The sequence below is a fragment of the Schistocerca gregaria genome, chromosome 10 (assembly GCF_023897955.1).
Source record: "Schistocerca gregaria isolate iqSchGreg1 chromosome 10, iqSchGreg1.2, whole genome shotgun sequence".
Classification (NCBI taxonomy): Eukaryota; Metazoa; Arthropoda; class Insecta; order Orthoptera; family Acrididae; genus Schistocerca; species Schistocerca gregaria.
This window is the reverse complement of record NC_064929.1, coordinates 190,067,248-190,090,494: the sequence shown is the minus strand read 5'-3', so window position 1 is coordinate 190,090,494 and position 23,247 is coordinate 190,067,248. Positions and strand designations below refer to the sequence as shown.

The following is a 23,247-nucleotide window of genomic DNA, read 5'->3' as shown; positions in this document are numbered from 1 at the left end:
GAATATGCTCTGAGAGAAAAGTGGAGAGCCAGCTGGCTAAATCCTCGTTCCACCTTCATCACCAAAAATATTGGTGTGGAAATAATTCACGCTTTTTTGGGCTGAGACAGAGCAACAGAGAAACAATGACAATGAAAGAGGGAGGAGACAGTGATGGTGAGAGTGAGAAAGTGGCAGTGAAAGACAAAGATACGTAAATAAGGACAATAATAGTGGCAGCCAAAGAGAGAGGAGAGAGTGAAAATAAAAAAGAGGATAACCAATCAAGACTGCTTCCACTTTATTCATGGTAGTTACAGATCGCTGTTGCCCTATATAAGAACTGTGTTCTTAAAATTATAAAAAAGAGATAAATGGAAACCATACAAAGGCTGGTGAACTTTACACAAAAAAATTTGCTCACTTTGCCCCATCCCCTACACCCGAGCGTTAAGTTTCCGGGTCTAGGTGTCAAAACGCTGAGCAAATGATTCCGAAGGACATGTTTGGAGAAGAGAGAGTGGTGGCTGAAGAGGGAGACAGTAGACTGTAGGCGAGGAAGACAGAGGCAGCGTCAGTTTGAAAGAAAAAGAGTGGGACAAAGGGAGTGACAGTGAAAGTGGCAGAGAAAGGGACTGCGGTAAGAAAGAGCGAGACAAAGGGATGAAGATAGTGACAGTGGGGGAAACAGACAGGAGAAACTGCCAATGGGAGGAAAAGGAGACAGTGGGAGGGAGACATATATAAACAGTAGCAGATGCACGGGAGCATTTTTCAGCCAGTAGTTTATTATCTTCAAGGGTGTGTGTGTGTGTGTGTGTGTGTGTGTGTGTGTGTGTGTGTGTGTGTGTGTTTTCAAATAAGACAGTAAACTGAACAATTTCAACATGGCATACTACATGATGATACGTGTTATTCATTGAATTATTTTAACATTTACAACTGAATTTTAACTAACCCAATATGGTCAGAGGTCTGCAACATTGAATGTCAGGATCTTCTCGCTATCACTGGCTGTTGCTTTAATTGCTCTTTCCTTGTGATATTAGATTTTAAATCTTAAACGTAAAGTACAAAATAAGCAAATAGAGAAAGTGTGATTATACCAATGACAAAATCAGTGTCTCTCTCTATCATTAATAAGATGAGAAGAAAATTAAGGAAAATTTTAATGCCTTCTTGGCTTTGTAATAATAGGATACTTCAGAAATGATATTGGACTTCGTAACATAAATTTAAAGTGAAGGCAGGTGCTTGCATTGATAGTGCTATATACATTTAAGGCTGCAATAACAGTAGCTGATCAGTGACATCACCATTTTAAGACAATGGGCTTGATTCAAACTCCATGACAAATTCCAGAAAAACATTTAGAAACCAGGTTAGGACAAGGAATGTTTAAAAGTAATGAAGAACTGCAATATGCATCTCAGTAAGATTTTAATTATCATGAAATTTTGAGTCACAGACAGGTACAAGAAAACAACTGCTAACCAAATAAGCTGTTGGCCAAAAGGCCTTTCTGAATTAAATAACATACATGCACACAGTCACGCAAGTGCAACTCGCACTCACATAACGGCTGTGGCTGGCCGGCCTCGGCAGCCAGAGACAGTGGTCTTGGGTGTATGAGTTGCACTTGCGTGAATGTGTGCATGCGTGTTGTCTAATTCAGAAGAAGGCATTTTGGGCAAGAGCTTGCTTGTGTTTTGCTGTGCCTGTCCGTGGCCTAGAATGGCAATATTTGGTGAGTAGCAATCTATCCTTTTCATAATATTGTCATTCTTGCATCCTGGATTTTCCATTGTTTACATATCATAAGATATGCAATAAAAATGCGGCCATCTTCTGCCTAATGTGCTACCAGGAGGATCCCCAGCAGAAGAAAGAAAATAGTAGTTGCTGCTGTGCCAGCATTTTTTCTTTAAACAAAATACAACTAAAAAGTGACCATAGAGTACTTTTATACTACAAATATATATATTTAATCATATTACCTCTGCGTTTGGAAAGCTGCAAGTGTTACTCTGCAATGTTCTGTTATATTGCATAAGTTGTGGAGGTGGCAGTCTTAGCGCCTATGGCTGCTGCAGTGAAACGTTGAACCTGGCCAACTCCCCCACACATCTGCCTAAATCTGCCGTATTGAAAGTCTTCTTAACAACTCTTTATTTTCAAAAGGTAAATAACTACAAAACAATAAAGGCTACAACTGGTTTATCATGACACTACAAATCCACTACATTGGAAGTAGTTTCTCTCTATGTGAATGGGACCAAGTGCCATCAGTCATTTTCTGTGCATTACTGTAAGCGCACTGTGAACTTTTTAGTAATTTTCTCATAAATGCTTCAAACTATACAGCTAACTAATTGCAGCTACGGGAGACGGTGACACTGCTGGGTTCGCACTTCACCAAAGAGCGCCTGCAGTACGGCCTGTACGGGCTGTACCCCAAGTACCGGGCCTATGTGGAACCACTGACAGCGTTCTTCGCCATGCTGGGGCATGCCATTGTCGTCAGCTCCGTGCAACTGGAGAGGGGGGCGCTCTCCGACCAGTGTGAGTCTCTTGTCCTCATACACCATGTTCTGTCCACCAGAACACAGTAGAGTCTCGATAGTTTGAGGTGAACCAGACCGGAACCCCCTCGAACTAATGAAAACTCGCACTATCGAAATTTAAATGGGAAAAAGAAATATTATGATATTGTAAGTAATACAGGTCAAAATATGAACTTTATTAAAATAAAAGTATTCACACATGCATTTGCATTGGCAGAATAACAATAATTATTTATTTAGACAGGTTATAGTGAAGTGTCTTTTGTTTGGCAAAGCTGCAACGTTTCCTCTCCGCAATGTCACGCCACCGTCTCAGGAGCAGTAGGTTAGTTGGTGTCGCCCCACGCTGTTGTTCCACGTAGCATATGGTGACATCGAGAGCAGTGTAGCCATCGGTGTGACTCATCATCGTTGCAGCCTCTGCCTCGTCACTCTCACACTGCGATGGAATGTTAACCATGTCAATTATAGAAGAGTCTGTCACTTCCAGCTGTTGGTCCGAATTTAACCACTCGCCTACTTCCACCTCTTCTGCCTCTTCACACTCTGGCAATCTTCTGATTAAATTACACAATGGTTGATCTTCCTCATCTGCTAAATCTTCAGTGTCTGTGTCTGGCATACTTTCCTGTAGAATTTTCCTCCATGACTTAGAAATTGTGTCTTGACTTTATTTCGCCCCAAGATTCGCTAATCCAGTACACAACATCCTTCAAAGTCACTTTCTTCAAAAAGCTCCTACAATGCTTTCGTTGTCTTTGGAATGCAGTACTGACTGTAGCAATTGCTGTCAATATTTTTTTTTTTTTTAGACATTCCAGAGCGCCCTGATCCATGGGTTGAATGAGACAGGTAACATTTGGTGGGAAAAGCAGGCGCAGACACCGTCACACTGCAGTTCTGCACTTGAATGTGAGGACGCATTATCCATAAGCAAAATTGGTTTGCATGGCCGTCCCCTTTCTTATAAAAAATTCTTGCAGTCAGGTACAAATGAGTTAAAAAACCAATTCTTGAAGATTTCCTGATTCATCCAGGCATTATTCTGATGTATATAGACAACTGGAACAGCTGAGATGGACACATTCCTGAATGCTCTTGGCTTGGCAGACTTCCCATTGACAAATAGTTTTAGTTTGTGGTTTCCAGTTGCATTTGAAGCTGCCTTAACTGTGAGCTCTTTGCTTTTTTTGTGCACAGGAGCACTTTTTTCTTCACAAGAAGCAAGTGTTCTCACTGGTAACATTTTAAAATTTAGCTCAGTTTCGTCACATTTATAAATTTGTTTATTAAACAAATTTTCATCAATTATGATTTTTTTATGCTCGCCAATAAATTTTAAATGGTCTGAGCGTCACCAAAGAGTTTTTCTCCACATACATCTAGTTGACTCACTCCATACCTCTTCTTCCATTTGTCGAGTCAGCCCACACTAGTGGCAAAAATTGTCATCTCTTTCTTGCAGCGGTTTCTGAAAAACAAAGCTTTTTCTTGCAAGATTGGGCCAGAAATCGGAGCACCCTTCTGTCTCTGTTGGGGAAACCACATGAACAAAGCCTTTCTTGTTTTTCTGAAGTCTGACTTCTTTATACTTCTTCGACTGAGAGATTCGTGTGAGCATTTCTGTGAAGAAAACTGTTCCAATTTAAGTTGGTTTCTTCACTAGTCACCAACAGTAACTACAGCAGCGTATGAACTCCCCAGTAGTAGCCGGCAGCAGTCGGGGTATCTTGTGCCATATTGACAAGTGATGTTTGTGCAACAGGGCAGCGAGCTTATCGTCGGTGTTGATTGCATTGTTGTCTGCTTTGTCACTGAGCTGTACTCTCCCTATCTATCTTTTGCGATGATGTTTTCATCATTTATCATGTCAGTAAAAAAAGAAAGTAGATTGTTGCAACCTTTTTTTAAAAAGGAGAGGGGGAGAGAGGGAAGAGAGAGAGAGAGAGAGAGAGAGAGAGAGAGAGAGAGAGAGAGAGAGAGAGAGAGAGGCTCGGATTATTGGAAACTCGAACTATCGACACTCATACTATCAAGACTCTACTGTATCTACAACAATAATAATAATAATAATAATAATAATAATAATAATAATAATAATTTAGTGTGGCTCAATGGCCAGGAGCAAGTTTTTAAATTGGTCACCATTTTGGTAAGTTGCATGCCCCTAACCTTCCCCAGTTCTTTGGGGTGTCCCAGGAAAAATGGTCAGTATTCAGAGATACAACAAAAACAATTAATTGAAACAAAAAAATATCTTCTATTGAACAAGTCCTCATAGTTCTTAAAGTAGGCGTTTTAGAGCCCACATTTACTAGATAATTGTGTTTTGGTTCATACTATCTCCTCCCAAAATATGAAAAGCAAACAGACTGCAGGAGAAGATTCATTTCACAGTATGAAAGATGAAGAAGTACTCCTAGCTCTAAACATAAGCATTTTAGAGCCCAATTTTACTAGAGTTTTTGCTCCAAATGTTGGTTCCTGTTGTACCGCTGTATATTGATCATTCCTTTACCCTGTAGAACTGAGGAAAGAGATACAGTGAAACTCCTGTTTTATGTTTTTGTGTGGTCCAGACTTTAAAAATGCAAAAATGAGGAAAATACCGAATTGAGAAAAATCTGTAAACCTCCCAAAATACAAGCAAAAGCACATGTACTTGGCATATACGATTAAAAATCGCAATCCTGTCCAGTACTTCATATAGAATCTATGTGAAAGAAATTAAATGTACAATACTGTATTTACTCGAATCTAAGCCGCACTCGAATCTAAGCCGCACCTGAAAAACGAGACTCGAAATCAAGGGAAAAAAAATTTCCAGAATCTAAGCCGCACCTGAAATCTGAGACACGAAATTCAAGGGGAGAGAAAAATTATAGGCCACATCTCCAAATTGAAACAAAGTTTGCCCATTGTAATATGAGACACAATTTAGGTCGAATGAATGACGATACAGCTACAGTAGTTTGGTTAGAGTCATAATCCTAGCAGTTACGCTTTATCAGGTAGCCATTGCTATGCGCCAGGTGCTCTGTCCGTATTTATACGGGTACCCTTCCTTTTCTACGTACTTCATCTGGATTGAATTGATTGCTTATTTTTCTTTGATCTGATAAGCGGTTTTCTTTGCTATAGGTGTTTACGTCACTCGAAGCTGAAAATGCATTACTGTACTGTGTCATGCATAATTTGTCGCATTCTGATAGTGCGTGTTTACGGCCTGTGGCCGCTCGCGCCATGGCTTGGTTTTGTGCGCGCTACAATTAAAAAACAAAAAAAGAGAGAGGAATCGCCTCATTAGCGAAACAATGGCAAGAAACTGCTATTTGTTGTTGTCTTACACTGCTGCTTTCTTTGATAATGATCAACAAGAACCAAATAATAGACTGTGTATGATAGAAGATGTTCTGAATGAGAGTTTAGCGAAAATTTTTCTCTGTTTGAAAATCTGTGCAGGCGCCTCTTTAGTACATTACATTCTGCACAGAAATTAGAGTCATCCTAGATTTAAAAATCTAGTCAATTGCCGTGCTTCATTTCTGACTGTATCACTGTTAAGCATAAGAATAATACGAATATAAACATGACATGGTATGAATATTCTTCCGCGTTTGCTGTTGTCTCACTCTAGTTTCGTAGTTTATTAGGCAGACAGGATTTAAATGATGTAGCACAAACATGAAACAATACATGGCAAAATGTTTATATGCGTATTCCTCTTATGGTGACGAGAATACTGCATGTGATTCACAATTTATAAAAGTTCCTATTAGCAACCATCTCTTCTCACAGATAGGAAAAAATTCAGAACATAGAGTTGGCCATATTGACAAACATCCCAAACAGTCTTGCCAGTCGGATTTTCGTATTACATTGAAATGCTGCTACATTCGAAGATGAACAATATGGAATTTGTATTTACTTCATTGGATAATATATGAAAATGCAGTGGTCGAAACTCGGGGCGCAGAAAATAGCTCGTCTTCCTCCTCTTTTTCTTTCTTTTTTTTTTTTTTTTTTTATTTTAATTTATTCACTGACACAGAGGTTTTGGAGCCAGTATTTATCTTCGTGCCTACAAAGCATGCCTGTGTAGCACTACATATAATCGATGGCAGAAGTAAGTTGTGGTGGCACCCACCAACTTTTTTCAGAATTTCCGCTTGCTGTGCACTCAATTCTAAGCCGCAGGCTGTTTTTTGGATTACAAAAACCGGGAAAAAAGTGCGACTTAGATTCGAGTAAATATGGTACACTGTTTATAAAATAATTTGTGGTAGTGAGTTTCATTAGTTCTTAAAAAATCACAGATGTCTAACAGCAAGTAAAAGCTCATCAAAAAATTGAAACTGGTATCTGGGTACAAGGTAATTGAGCTGTTTTTCAACATGCTACAATCACAAATTATACTTTCAAAGCACACATTTTTGAGAGGTCAAAGCACACGTTTATGAGAGATCATCCTTTGTGCTTGCACAGAAAAAAGCAAAAATTGATGAACATGTTGAATTAAACCAAAAACATCACACAGCTAAGTGATTAAACCATAAGTATAAATAGAGACATCTGCTTAATAACAGACTTGGTCACCATTGCTGTTACTGTTTAATGCCTTTCTTATGAACCACACTTCATACGCTTACCACTGTTAAAGTCTTATATAGCTTGATGAGAGAAACAGACACACGAGAAAATTAGTTTGCTTCCCCAATTCATGTTACAAGCTTATTAAAAGTTGGCACAATGAATTTTTGTGCACTGTATAGAATGTAAATTTGAAAGAAAGCTCAGGTGCTCTGGTCTTGCTTCATGTCCTCGGTCACTGCGGTCAATCTTTACAATCTACAGTGTGTTTAGTGTGTAGTGTGAAGTGTATATGCCTGACTAGTGTATGTAGTTGTGGTAACAGTATCGTGTCAGATTCGAACGCAAAAGTCTGTATAATGTGTTGTCTCAAAACCGTTGTTCTATTTTCTTGTGACATCTGTGTTACAGCACATCATCTGCACGAAAAGTGTGTTTTCAGCACTTTACAAAGTGCTTTTGCCCCTATCTACACTCCCATTGTTGAAGGCCCACTCCCCCTCTCCACACATCCAGTAGGTGAGCTCATTTTAAGCGTGTTAGTGTGGTGTGGTGGCTGCGCTGGCTATTGAGTGACTCAAAAAGCTGCTAGCCAATAAGAGTTCACTAGCCAGAAATGGGTGATGTTTTCTTGATTATGACCAAGCATGTTCTTCACTTATAACTCGTTCAGTTACGTCAGATGTCAATAGGAAGAAAACAGGACGAAGTCAAGTGAGATGTAGAGTAAGAAGTTAGAATTGAGGTGAACCTAACTAGAAAGAAACGCAAAATCAGGGAATTTTTAGCACTGATATTATGGGGTATTTTACAGGGGCTATGAATTTATGGTGTAGAATCGCGATAAAAGTAAAATCGAAGTTCCACTGCGTACAGGTTAATGTGGAACGTGCGTGTCATCCCTGGCGTCTCCTCCAAGGGGAGAAGATTAGAGTAAAGGCAGACTGAAAATTTCCATGGTCTGGCAAGGATTTTAACTTGCAGCCTATTGATATCCAGGCAAGTGCCTTACCACTAGAGCGCCAGGCCCAACAATACCAACTAACCATTATAAAATTATATAATTACAGGCTGTATATGGCCCCATGTTGCTGTTGCTCAGTATTGTTAAATGACAAAGAAAATAAAGAGAAAGCACATGTTTCTAATGTGTATAATTTCTCCAATCCTAGTTGGCATTCTAGCACATTAGCTGAAGATGTCCATTTCCTCTCTCTCCTTTTTTTGTTCCCTAGATATATAATAAACTATCTTATTGGTTCATCTTATAGTGTCTTTCCTTGCTATGCAGTTGTCACATTCCCACTCAGCCTGGCAACTTTTGTGATTTTCTGTTTTACCCATTTCCTTCTCCTTCTTGTAATGACCTTATTCCAGATCTTGTCCTCAAAGCTGATGCCCAGCATCCTCGCCACTGTTTGTTCATGCCATTGTGTGTGAGCACTTGCCTTTCGTATGTCCAGTCATTCTAGACCTCATTGCCACTCACAGGACACAAGTATAGTGCACGTCTTCTTTGTGTTAATTGTTTCATCCTAGTTGGTTGGGATGAGCTGAAGCCCCCTAAATGTCTCTTAGCTCAACCCTATTCTTCGTGGAAACTGTGCCTTTTGGCAGGATTTCCCTAGCTGAGTTTGACGGCTGAAATAGACATTTCCTGAGGGGGCTTCAATAGTTGTATACTTGGATTCAGGGCTTAAGTTTTTCCCATATTCATCTCAAAACCAACTGGTGCAGAGTTAACTTTGAATTCTTGAATCACAATTGTTGGTTCTGTCAGGTCTTCACTTACGAGCATGCAGGTGTCATCAAATCAGAGGCAGATCAGCAATATACCATTGACTTTGATCACCCTGCTTCCTCATTCTGTTCCTTTGAAGCAATCATCCGTGACTAGAGTAAAAAAACATTGGAGATATTCTACCCCCTGACAAACTTGTCTCTGACCATCATCGTCACCTGTTCGTAAATATGCTTCTAGAGTATTGTGTACTACTCATTGACAGCAACATTATTATTATGAGCTGTGTCCAGGAAGTAAGTGCTGTTTTGGAGAAAAACTCATAAAACATTTTTCTCAATCCATAATTCATTTTTACAAGGAAGAATATTTCTTAAAACTATGTTTCTACATAGTTGCCACCATTGTTGAGATGTTCTTTATAGCGGAAAATCAACTTTTCTACCCCCTCTTCATAAAAAGATGCCACCAGTGAAGTTAGCTACTGCCAAATACCATTTTTAGCATTGTCATCTCTTTCAAAGTGCCTTCCCCCAAAATCACACTCAAGTTCAAGAACAAGGGGGAATGAGAAGGCGTGAGAATGGAGATATATGGTAAGTGATTGAACTGCTCCCAACTAAATTATTGAATAAGGTTTTAAGTGATGCCAGTAGAATGGGGACGTGCTTTGTGAAACAAATGTGAAACAAACCAGTGCCTCGACTGAGCATTCCACACCTGGTGTTTTGCAAAGTTCTGTCAGTGTTCCACAGTATCAGCCCAAATTGTTGGGAAATGAACTCAACAAGCAGAATGCCCAAGCTGTCCCAGAACACAATGCACATGACTTTTTGTGCTGACAGTGTTGTTTTGAATTTTTATATTCTGGGGGATTGTGAGTTCCTCCACTCCATTGACCGTTCTTTTGATTCTCGAATGACATGACAAACCCATGTTTCATGATTGGTCATAATTCTGTTTAAGAATTCATCTCCCTCATCACTGTAATGGTTAAGAAATGTCGAAGTATTGCCAAGTTGCTTCATTTTGTGGACATCTGTAAGCATTTTTGGAACTCAAAAGGAACACATTTGTGAAAATTTAAGTGATTTGTGACAATCTCATGCAAAACAGTTCTTGAAATCTGTGGAAAAATGATCACAAAGTATTCTCATTGTGAACTGTCTGTTTTCATGGATTTTCTCATCCAATTTCTCAACCAAACCATCACTGGTAAAAGAAGGCTGCCCACTCTGTGCTTTATCGTGAATACAGGTTCATCCATCATTGATTTATCTCACCCACTTTCTCAGCATTCCATCAGTCATTACATTTTCAGCTTAAATCTCTACAAGATGACAATGAATTTCAGCTCACTTAGCATGCTTTGTGCTCAAAAAACATATTACAGTACACACTACACCACAGTCTTGCAGGCTCAGAGATTGTCTTAAACATTTTGAATGATGACTAACAAATATAAACACAACACAATCAACTCTGATGTTGTGATAATGAACCTGAGAGATGAGTGCGAATGTGTAGAACTGTGACACTAGTGCCGCAGTGGTAGAATGAAGTGGTGCTTGCTTTCCAGACATGCCTTGTATTTGACAATATACGTGGCAGCTGCTACAGTGTCAGTTATTATCAAGAGTTACTAAATCATAACCTCTGCTCTCTAGGAATTCTACTGATTGAAACACAAAAATTGATGATTGTATGTGCATAATGTACAAGATCAACCTGCTGCAATTTGGTTTCAGTTCATTTTATTTAGAACGCTGTTACTAGAGTTGAATTCGTATATTATTCGTCAGATGTCTTGCGTGCTTTTATAGAGACACACAGTATGTTGTTTTATGGGTGAGTATGAAATTACCACGTGCAACTTTGTTTTTACCATCTTGCACCAATAAATAACACTGATGTTGCTCTTAATGTTTCCATATTCGCTCACCGAGCGAGTGGTTAGCACATTGGACATTTGGGAGGACAACGGTTTAAACCCACGTCCGGTCATCCTGATTTAGGTTTCTCGTGAGTTTCGTAAATCACTTTAGGCAAATGTCAGGATGGTTTCTTTGAAAGGGCAGGCCCGACTTCCTTCCTCATCCTTTCCTAATCTGACGGAACCAATGACCTTGCAGTTTGGTCTCCTCCTCCTAATCAATCTACCAACCAACCATCACATTCACTCACAGTGGTTTTCACTATTATTCACATAGCTAGAGCAGCAGCACAAATTACCGTGGTACACCATGTATTTCAACTGATTTACACGAACTAAAATAATTAAAAAAAAATACTGTGTTGTATTTGAATAATGACCACCACTGTAAGTGAATCTGAAAACATCAAAGATTGTATAAATGCCATTCACTGGTAAAAACAAATGTTCCAAGTGGTAATTTCATGGCAGCTGATCTGTAAACCAACATAACGTGTTTTTCTACAAGCATATAAGCTATTTGACAACATACAGGGAGATCAGAAACAGTCTGAAAAGCTTGTAAGGCTGTAGCAGAGTAAGTTTTTCTGAGAAATTATTGTTAAGCAAAGAAACTGATGTGGTGTGCCATTTCCAAGTTAACTTGCATTGAAACCAAATGGGCCATTGCACATGCAAGTTCAAGTGGCTCACCAGAGATGATTTCGCCAAATGTGTTCTTCATTTGGTTTCCTAAAACTAAAAGAGAGAACGATACAAAAATTGGACACGGGACAATAGTAATGATGGAATCTGAGACAAAGGCTGAGTGGTCTTGTGCACTGTCATCTATGCTCTGAGAACAGCTGACACTAACCGTATCTGGCAGGCCACTCGAATTTGTGTACGCTATGCTCAGACTGACAAACTTCACTGCTTATTAACTCAGAAATGGTGCATATACCAAATTTATTTATTCTTTTGTTTGTTTATTTCTTTTATGTAATTTTTATTTTTTAACTGTTATTTCTTACCAGGAAAGTACTTGGGCTTGAACAAACGCAAATGCACCAATATTGTGTGAGAAATATTGTAAAGATCTCTTATTGCACTGGTGATACTCCCACATCTGCAAAACTCTGCAGTTGTCCGTTAGAGACCTCTGCGTATGCCATGCCGCATTGCACACTGAACTGCCGGTAGCCAGTCGGGATCAGTAGGGACAGTGCAGTGTGCCTCTGAAGTTGCGTTTTGTGACATTATTTGTGTATAGAAGCGTCAGATGGCTCCGCGGTTGGTAATCAATCCTTGCGATTGGTTGAGATGAAGTTACGAAGAACCCTTCTTCGTGAAGATGGTATTGGTGTAAAAGACAAATCATTCGCATGGTTTCTGGTATCTATTATAGTGCAGAAATATGAGCATAGGTTAGAAACAGATACTGTTGTGACACTAACACATAATGATGATGATAGGGATGATAATGAGGAACAACTCATTGCAAACGGTAGTGCTACGGCAAGTGCAGGAAGAGGCGATGGAAGCAGTGTCAGTGAATACAACCCATCTCCCAAGAAGAAGGTTAAAGTTGCAAGTATCATCATGGCGTTTGATGACAATACACTGGAGAACATGTACAATGATTATTACGTAAGAGGTTTCGACACATACGACAAGCTTCTGAAAAGATACCCTAAACTGAAGTCTAAAAGCAATATTAAAAACATACTGGATTATGTGGCAAAGAAAAGACAAGGAAATACAGTTTTCAAAGGAAATCGTACACTGCTGTTCAAGACCATCAAGGAGCTAAATTCGATGAAGTGCGAGAATGCGGTTCCACCGTTCATTATTGGCATTTACAACATTGGGCATTGGACGTAGCCAGAAATCTCGGGTGTACAAACTTTACAGCTTCACTAGGATTTATTACTAATTTGAAAAAGGAGTTTAGGATAACATCACGCCGTATCACTATGCTCCAAGCGTGAAAAGATAAGGATGATGAAGAAGAGCTGATTGAAAGAGCTCAAACGTTTGTTGCTGACGTCAATGAGCATATCACAAGAGAAAACATCGATATTAGTTCTGTATGGAACTGTGATCAGAGTCAGTTAAACTATGAACTTTCTTGTGACAGAACACTATCCATGAAAGGGGAGAGAAACACTGTCACGATGTTGCAATCAGTTAACTGTGCAACACATAGTTACATGATCGATGTTGCTATATCAATGGATGGACAATTGGCAGACAAACTTCATATTTGCTTCTAAGAATCCAGTGGAAAGATTAGACCTCGCTTGTCAAGGGAAATAAAAACGCGGCGCCCTCCAAATGTCATCGACAATGCAAGTGTGAGTGGGTAGATGACGAAACAACATCTGAAGACGATTTTTCTGTCAGTTTTGAATCCACATTTGTCGAGAAGGTCATTAGTACTTTGTGATTCCTGGTCTGAACATAAGGATGAACGAGTACTACTGGAAGCATCTGGTGGAAAACATGTAGACTTAAAAATCATTCCGCCTAAAACTACAAAATATGCACAACCTCTGGATGTGTATTTCTTTAGGCAATATAAAATATATGCCAAGAGAATAACAGACTTCATTGAACTACGTTCAAGTAATATGCAGCCAAAATTGCACGACAGATTCTTTATCATGAATATGCATTCTGTCATTTACAATCAGTTATCTGTGGGAGTATACAGACCAATGCTTCATTACGCATGGCAGAATGCTGGCTACGATATTGGTGAACCAGTGAACAACTTCAAAAGTGTCATTGACATGGCATTCAACTCTGATATTATAGAATGTGCAAACACGCCATGCGGTCAACTTGCATTTCTTCACTGTGCGTTTTGCAGTCACTCGTATTGCTCGGAGCATTTTATTGACATTCCGCATTTACATTTATAGTTAAGGTTGCTGCATTGCATATGGCGTCTACAATTACATCTACAGTGATATTTAGAGCATGACTGCAGAGTTTTGCAGAAAAACGACACCCACCAGCACATTCAGAGGTACATAATAGTCCTGTAACCAAACGTTCATACAGATCTCTTTGTTCGAGCCCAAGTACTTTCCTGGTTAGCACAACCTACACTGCTACTCCCTTCCAAGTTTTCAGAGGATTCTGACCAGCCGGTATATTATACTTTGAATCCCACCAAACTTTGTTGATAAAAATACTGGTAAAATTTGGACTGAGTAGTTCTTCATTTCATATGCAAAAGTCAGTGTATACTAGTTTCCTGCTGTAACAGTGTGCGAGCGCCACCTGTGGCCGGCCCTGAGTGAGATGTTCTCGCCGTGGCTCGCCCCTTACTGGACGCGCAACCTGCGCGAGCCGGCTGCCGCGTGGATCCAGCAGCTGGCCGACGACCGCTCCGTGCTGCTGCCGTGGATAGTGGCGGACGGCGCTCACGCACAGCGCTTTGTTGGCACTTTTGTGGAGTGCGTGCGATTTGTGCTCGACACTCTACCAGGTATGAACATTCAGATGTGTAGCTGTTGAGAGGTAATTGTAGGTACTTCAGGTTTTTAAATGTCATCTTAAGGGGAGGTTTACTAACTTTTGGTTCAAAAATTAGATTTGTTTAAAATTACAGTTTTGGACCCATAAAGTGTTTAGAATCCAACCCTGAAATGGTTTTTCCAAATACGGAGTGGAAATGTTTGCTATTTGCGGTTGAACAAAAAAAATGCACCTGCCTGAAATCAGCCTTTTTCATGCACAAGTTTTTTTTTCTTTTGGGGGACGAGTAATTGTACCGGTGCTTGGGAGGAACCACACAAAATTCAAATGAAATTTTGAACGCGTTTGTTTGGAAGTTAGCCCCCAAGCATTTGCATTCTGGTGAAAAGACAGTGGGGATTATGACTTTCCTGGCAGTGAGCAGCTTCAATGAAGGGTATTCAGCAATTCTGAAGAAGACCATCATAATGTTGGATGTCACCCTGGGACTCTATTCGACGCAGTTTGCCAAGCATTCGGACAACCACCGGATTCAAGCCGAAAACTGCTTGTCACCGGCCGTACGAGCGGCTATGGAGCAGCACGTGATGGCCCAGAATGCCTTCTATGAGGAAGAGGAAGGACTAGATTATGCACCCAGAATAACAGATTGAACGTATGTTGCATAATATTGCATTTACATGTAGTCAAAACTTCAAACATGTTTTTCTCGAAATTACATTTTTTTAATCACGCGGTATGGTGACTTCAAATCTACTGAACCGATTGGCTTGATTCTTTGTTTCCGACGAAGCTAATAAAGTGTCTAGGAGTTGTACCATGATCCATCAACTATAAATATTTTTACTTGGCCGATGAAGATGAAAAATCGATGAAGAAAACCCTATTTTTCTTCAAATGGCCGCCATTTTGTTTCATATGGTCCAAATAACTTAAATGAGTAAACCTCCTAAAGAATCTTATATACTTCACTAATGTCAACTCAATTTTGATTTCAGATGAGCCGGCTGACATGTTACATACTGCGTGTGGAGGTCTACATCAAAATTTTGTTTCGTTCCAGTGGCACTTCCACCTATGCTCTTCTACATTTCTGGTCAAAAAAATTCCAGTATGTAGAGAAAATATCAATAAACATTTTGACCAAATTTGACATTGATACCATTAACACACCCCGAGAAAAAAATTCTCAAAGAACTTGCTTTTTTCGGGCCAAAGATAGTAAACCTCCCCTTAGTGGTAACAGGAGCTGGACAAAATAATATGGACACCATTGCAAAATGACTTCATTTCCAAATCCTGTGTGCTGACTCAAATGCAGTGGTATGACATTACCATTGTCTTTCCTATCTTCCGGTATTCAGAGCAATCAGCGTAATTGAAGCATTATCATTCTGAAGGGGCTAAGTGCCAGTTTTGTATAAATTGTTTTTTTCTATTTCGTTCTGTGGTATGTGAGCAGGGCTTTTACATACTAAAAGGGCTACCTATAATGATGGCTACTGTAGGTTCTATGAAAGCCAGAAGATGGCATGAGAAGTAACCCCATGACTTGTTCATGCTAAATGGGTAAATGCAGATTGTGTTAGATCAGTTGTCTATACTGGACATCAGGATTATACTCATCAACATGATCCTGCCACTTTGTGACCTGTCTGTGGCATGTCTTCATTGGTGGTGGTACCTGTGCGTCAATAGAACGCTATTGTTTCTGGCCTGAGCTTTTTAGCTTGTGACTGTGATGTTCCATTTATTGAAAAAAAGAGCATAGGTGATGAAGCATTTTGTTTCTCATGTTGTAATGAACATCTTAGCAACAACCCACAATAAGCAACCATTTAAAGTTGTTCAGATGAAAGGCAGTTATTTTATGGACTTTCAGAAAGCACCTGATAGGTCATTAACATAACTATAGGTAGTATAAATACTGCCTCATGGATTAAAATCACCACACCTGGGTCAGAAGAAGCAGAAGAAGAAGGAGGAGGAGGGGGGGGGGGCTGTAATAGAAGGATGGGAAATGATAAGAGTGTTGGAAAAAAGATGGTGAAGTGAAGATTGAAACAATCACATTCATTGAGGCTACTGGTGCAAAAGGATTGGCTTCAGAGAAGAAAAGAGACTTCAGATGTATGAGGAATACCTACCCAAGGTGCACGAAGAGTTTTACAGCAAATTGTGCCGAGACTTAACAGTAAAATGATTGTTAGAAGTAAAAATACAGTATACAGAACTTGCTTGGTGGATGTAGCCCTTTTAGCATTTCAGTGCAAATTTATTTAGAAAACTCATTTTTTATTTGTTACTTTTGGGTCATGTCATGTGATAACTTGCTTCCTGAAGTCAATGAGCAAGAGTCAATGTGGAGATAGTACATACTTATGTTCACATTATCTGCTTAGCATTTATTCTGAATAATCTAGAAATTGCATTTTGTTACTTAGCATGATAACTCTTCAGTTGTGATCACTGTTTTTTTTTTTTAGTTGTAACACAGGATATCCTTCAGATTCTCAGTGCTCATTCAGATGGAGTATTTCTAATGATAATCATATATTGCCTGACAAAAAAAAGCAAAGCACCCAGAAAATGTAGTTAGATGTTGATGCAGCTTCATATATGTACGTGCCATTACTGGGTATGTAAATGATTAGAGTTGCAATTCTCTGTGGCAAATAGATCGGTCACATTAATGCATTTGTGTTGCTCATGTTTAATATTGTTACCATGCCTAATGTGCTGTACGAGAGGAACAAATAGTGTCAAACGTTAAGTGATCACTGTGAAGGACATGGAGATGTTGTGTACTCGTGTGAGACAGCATTATCAGCTTCTGACAGAGTTTGAAAGGGGCCTCGCTTTGGTCTCCTTTTGGCCAGCTTGTCAAGTTGTGCAATATCCATATGTGTGAGGCATTCAGATGTGACAGTGGCTTGATGTTGGTGTGCTGTTCCACTTGTTCTTTACTGTGCTATGAGGTGGTGAAGTAAAGTCTGATCGGGAGCTATGAATTCCTGTTATTCAATCTTGTACACCTAACTATTTCAGCACACTTGCCAATCTCTTCTAATTGAACTTCTTTTCTCAAAGTGCTGCAGTTACTGCTGGAAGCTAACTGTACTAATCCAACATCCAAGTCTCAAAATAAATAAGAAGCTTCTCATTAAAAAAGCCTTGTTAAAAATGCTCGTACACTGTACTCTTGTGTACAATAACTGCGCATTACAAAGCTATTACATTGTGTGGAACATAGCAAAAACATTGATAAGGAAAAAGTGTATGTTGCAACTCTTACTCTATGGGAAGCACCACATCTCAGGCAGGAACTGATGACAAGGAATAAACCTCCTGACCAATAGATACTGTGAATACAATACGATATTTATCATTTTCCTAGCTTTCAGATACGCTGCATCAGTCCATCTCATGACTCGTGCACATAAATAAAACATACATCCAAACACAATAGCTTACTTAATACATTATAAAAATAAACTCTTTTTTTTAGTGACAGTCGTCATTTGTTCAAAAAATGCTTGTGCAACACATGTCATCATCAAGTTGCTGTGTTACACTACACTAGATTGCATGGGTATGTGAGGGGTGGCATACTAGCCATCAAGGTTCCAGTTGATCACATCTGATCACCATGAGAGAGGACCATTTATATTGCACACAAAACACATTGTAACCCCTTTACATCTTTGCCCGCCAACTGAGAACAAGTAATGGACTCCCTGCTACATTCTGCATCATCCTGCAACATTGGTTGGATACTAGCAGCTGCCGAACTAGGGAATTACTGGCCCATACGTAGAATGCTGTTAAGGCCTCAACACAGATGGCTGCATTTGGAATTGTGCTGTGACAGGGAGGCGTGGACTACTGACGAATGGCATTGCGATGCATTCATTGATGAAGTGCAGTTCTGCACTACCTAGATTGCCAGCATCAGTGAGTATAGCAATGATATGGCAAGGAATCCCAGAGAGAGGTGTCAGGGTGTGAGGTGGGGAGCCATCAGGTATGACTTCAGGTCGTGACTGGTTGCGATTGAGAGAGTTTTCACAGCATGTACTGCATTCTCAAGTATTAACTCTTGTATGACAGTACTGTGTTGGCTACGCGCTGCGAGTTCTCCAGTGCCTGGTGTTGCTAGAGATTTAACAGACTGTCGTAACGGAGCACAAGCTGATAATCAGAATGTGTTTTTGATTATTAAACGGAAGGAGGGTAGCTTTGAGGGGGTTTCTCCCTTTTACATCCACAAGGGTCTTGAGGGAATTGCAGGAACACTGAAATCTGTGAAGCGACTGCGCAATGGGACTCTGTTAGTTGAGACTTCTAGTTCCCGTCAAGTCGCTTCGCTTTGGAAAGCAACCTGTCTAGGTGAGTACGCTATCGAGACCAAGCTCCACACCACTTTGAATTATAGTAAGGGTGTTGTGACGTGTAGGGACTTGGTGGATATCCCCATAGACTAGTTAAAATCTGAGTGGGCTGACGAAGGTATTGTTGACGTGCAGCATATTATGAAACGAGTCGATGGGGACCTCGTCAAATCTGACTCGTTTATTCTCATATTCAGTTGCCCGAGACTCCCAGAGCATGTTAAAGTGGGGTTCTTACGTTTGCCAGTATGGCCATATTTCCCCAACCCAATGCGCTGTTTTAAATGTCAGCGCTTTGTGCATACTACGTTTGGGTGCAATGGGATAGCCACTTGGGGTAAATGTGGTCAGCCTGCCCATGACGGAGCCGATTGTTCATCTCCTGTGAAGTGCGTGAATTGCTCTGGGAGTCACCCTGTCTGGAGCTGGGTCTGCCCCATCTATCTCGAAGAACGGAAGATACAGGAGATTAAAACATCTAAGCTCATCCCCTATGGTGAGGCCAAGAAGCTCTTTAAGGCCATGCAACCTCCCGTGTTTTCAACATCTTACGCTTCCGCTCTGAAAAAACCGGTACAAATGGCCACTGTTGCTATGCAAACGGAGGTTGCTAGTGCTAGCACTAATACCTGCGTTTGCCAGTGCACTTGTGCTGCTGCGGTTGTTTTGCAACCTGCGGCTCTCCCTGCAAAGTCAGACAAGGCTGTGGTTGCTGACATTGGGGTACTTCCTGCCTCTCCCCATATGGCGCCTTCTGCCCAGGCGAGTAAAGCTCCAACTGTTGACAAGGCTCTGCATTCTAATCCCCCCAAGACAAAGACACAGAAGGTGAAGGTTTTGCCACCTGAGGAGACTAGTCAGGGTTGGTCCGATGACGAGGCCATCGTACTGTCTGACATCTCCCGTGGGCCGTCATCGGAGCTTATGGACATTGATGTCGACCGGGGGCGATCTTCTCGCCCCAGGAATAAATCTCCGGCCAGTACGGGCTCTCCTCCAAAGCACAGAGGCAGGGTGAAAGTTCAGCCACCCTGATCACTGGCTCCCATATTACAGTGGAACCTGAATGGGTCAGGACGCATGTGGCCAAATTACAACTTCTTGTACGAAAGTGCCCTTTGTGCTTATGTCTCCAAGAGACACATTTTCAGGCCACTGATGCTCCTTCTTTACGGGGCTATACCGTATATCGAAAAGATGATCTGACGGGGGAAAGGGCAAAGGGTGTTGTTGCGGTTTTTGTCCATGACATGCACCCCTCATCTGAGCTCCCTCTCGTTACAGACTTGCAAGAAGTTGCAGTTGACATTCTTGTGGGTCGGAGGCTCACACTCTGAGGCTTTCACAGACCTTGTTAGCCAACGCCCCCACCCATTTCTACTTCTGGGGGACTTCAATGCTCATAATGTCTTATGTGGCTCTCCGACTACTTGCCCCCGGGGTCGCATTCTGGAAAGCCTCATGATGTCTGACTGAAGAACTGTGCATCCTCAACTCTGGTGCTCCCACTCATTTCTGTACTGCTGCTGGTCATCATCAGCTATTGACGTTACCTTTTCCTCTCCAGCACTCGCGGATTCTGCGCTGTGGGAGGTTGCTGCTGGCCTCCATTCTAGTGACCACTTCCCCCTTTGGATTCGCCTCCTGGATGAGGCTGTGGCATTACCAGTGCAGCCCTGGTGGCACTTCTGCAGAGCTGGCTGGACACTTTTCAGCCAACTGGCAGTTTTGGAACACCGTGCCAGCGTCCACGAATGGGTAGACCATGTTACAGCCATGATCTTCCATGCTGCTGAATTGTCAGTCCCATGGTCATCCGGTCATCCCAAGAGGCGTCCTGTCCCTTGGTGGACCACTGAGTGCCGCTCAGCCATCCGAGCCCGCCGTACAGCTCTGCCCCGCTTCAAGTGCCGTCCCTCAGCTGACAATCTTGCGGCCTTTCGGGTGGCAAGGGCCAAAGTGCGGCGATTGATTAAAGAGAGCAAACTACGGTCATGGCAATTGTTCTTGAACTCCATCTCCTGCTCCACTAGTTCTACAAAAGTATGGGAAGCCATCAGGAGGATTTCCGGGAAACTAAACCAGCTACCAGTCACAGCTTTGCTCCATTAGGGATGTCTCCTTACAGCGCCGAGAGACATTGCCCAGACACTGCGGAATCTACCGCCACTATTAACTGTGATCCAGATTTCTGCTGCTACTGCACTGCCATCGAGAGGGGTCACTTGGACTTCCGGTCTCCAAATTCTGAACCCTACAACTATCCCTTCGCAACGTGGGAACTGGATTTGTCACTGTCTGTGGCTCATGATACTGCGCCTGGTCATGATAAAATCCGGTACAGCATGCTGCGGCACTTGTTGCTGCCATCCAAGGAAGTTCTCCTGAACTGTTTTAATATGAAATGGTTATCTGGCACGTACCCTGCCTCGTGGAGGGAGGCGATTTTGATTCCCCTTCTCAAACCAGGGAAGGACCGAACGCATCCCAGTAGTTATCGCAGTATTGCTTTGATGAGCTGTATTGGGAAGACGTTGGAACGCATGGTCAACCGACGCCTGGTTTGGCTGCTCGAGACCAGGCAGCTCCTTAGCCCCTCTCAGTGTGGCTTTCGGAGATATCGTTCCACTATAGACAACTTGACCTTGCTTGAGGCCGCCATCCAGCAGGCCTTCCTACGTAACCCGGATTGTCTAGGTATCTTCTTTGACATTAATAAGGCGTATGGCACTACTTGGCGCTGCCTTATCCTCAATCAACTCCATGAGTGGGGCTTTCGTGGCCATCTCCCCATCTTCATTCGGTCCTTTCTTTCTCACCGCCTCTTTCGGTATCGGGTTGGTAATGTGCTATCTGATATGTACGTGCAGGAGAATGGTGTTCCTCAGGGCAGCGTTTTAAGTGTCACCCTCTTTGCCATCGCTATTAACAGTATCATGTCCACTATCCGGAGTCCTGCCCAATGCTCCTTGTTTGTGGACGATTTTGCTGTTTTCTGTTCTTCCTCCAGTCTTGCCACTGCTAGTCGGCAGTTGCAGCTTACGATAAAGCGCTTAGAGGCATGGACTGCAAAGACGGGTTTTACTTTTTCTGCAGACAAATGTGTGTGTTCATTTTAATCATTCTCGACGTCATTTTACCTCCCCTGAATTGCGTCTGAGGGACACCATTCTTTCTTTTAGAGACACTGTGAGGTTCCTGGGCCTCAGTTTTGATTCCAAGTTGTTGTGGTAGCCTCACCTTAAAGACCTCAAGGTGCGGGCCCTGAAGGCACTGAATATTTTGAAATGTCTGAGCCATCGATTCTGGGGAGCAGATCGGGGCGCGTCTGTTGCAGTTTTATAGGGCTTTCGTCCGATTGCGCCTTGACTACGGTTGCACCGTGTATGGATCAGCAAGGCCTTCTTATCTGAAGATTCTTGACACAGTACACCTTGAGGGTATCAGGCTGGCCACTGGTGCCTTCCGTACCAGTCCCATCCGCAGCCTGTGTGCTGAGGCAGGGGAACTGCCGCTCGCCATCCGGCGGAAACTCCTCATGGTGCGACGGGTGTGTCAATTCCTTGCCTGTCCTACCTCCCCAACGTACCCTACCGTTGCCCGATCGCTTATGGAACGTCTCTTTTCCAGTCGTCCCCGGGCAACGAGACTATTTGGGATTCGTGCCAAGCATTTGCTTGAGTCCCTTTGTGTGGAGCATGTTGCCTCACAACGACAAGGTTTTACCCGCCTGCCTCCCTGGTTGCTCCAGAGGCCCAGCGTCCTTTTAGACTTGTCGGAGTACCGGAGGAGGTGCACTCCTGCGTTTGTTTTTACCTCCTTATTTTCCGATATTTTACACCAGCATCCCGACCATGTACCAGTATTTACGGATGGCTCTAAACAGGGGGACTCTGTTGGTTGACCGATGACCACGCTGTCTGGTCTCCTTCCCCAACCAACCAACCAACCAACCAACCAACCAACCAACCAACCTCTGTTGGTTGTGCTGTTGTTTTCCCTGATCGAGTTTTCATGTTACGGCTTCCTGCGGCGTTTACCATGTTTGGTGCCGAATTGTTTGCGATCTTGCGGGCATTGTAGCAGATGAGATGTGTTCCCAGTCTTAAGTTTCTCATTTGTTCTGACTCCCTGAGTGCCCTTTAGACTATGCAACAGTTGTACCCAGCAGATACAGTTGTCCACAACATCCATGATGCCCTACTCCACCTGCAACGGCAGGGGAAGGGGGTTTGTTTCTGCTGGGTGCTGGGGCACGTGGATATTAGGGGAAACGAACTGGCAGATGTGGCTGCCAAAGATGCATGTTCCCTCCCTCATGTTGTTGAATGTGCCGTCCCCCCTTCATGCTGTTACCACCTTCTTGCGTTTTCGTGTTATGCGTCAATGGGAAGAGGAGTGGCTGGCAGTCGGTGAAAATAAGCTGCGTCTGGTCAAGGCCACCATGCGGCCATGGCATATGTCCTACCAGTCCTGCAGGTGGGATGAGGTTCTCCTGACTCGCCTCAGCATCGGGCACAGTCCCTTAACGCATGGTTTTTTACTCCAGTGCGAGGACCCCCCAATCTGCAGTGCTTGTAG

General features: G+C 42.1%; 1 protein-coding gene across 3 annotated transcripts in view; it reads left to right on the top strand.

Moving 5' to 3' along the window:
• LOC126293652 (ectopic P granules protein 5 homolog) overlaps nucleotides 1-23,247 on the top strand; it is a 393,414-nt gene that overhangs the window by 279,214 nt on the left and 90,953 nt on the right. For all 3 annotated transcript variants that reach the window (XM_049986936.1, XM_049986934.1, XM_049986935.1), the window contains 2 exons: nucleotides 2,358-2,541; nucleotides 14,064-14,285. In XM_049986936.1, coding sequence (XP_049842893.1) covers nucleotides 2,358-2,541; nucleotides 14,064-14,285 — 406 coding nt within the window. The remainder of the gene's footprint in view (nucleotides 1-2,357; nucleotides 2,542-14,063; nucleotides 14,286-23,247) is intronic.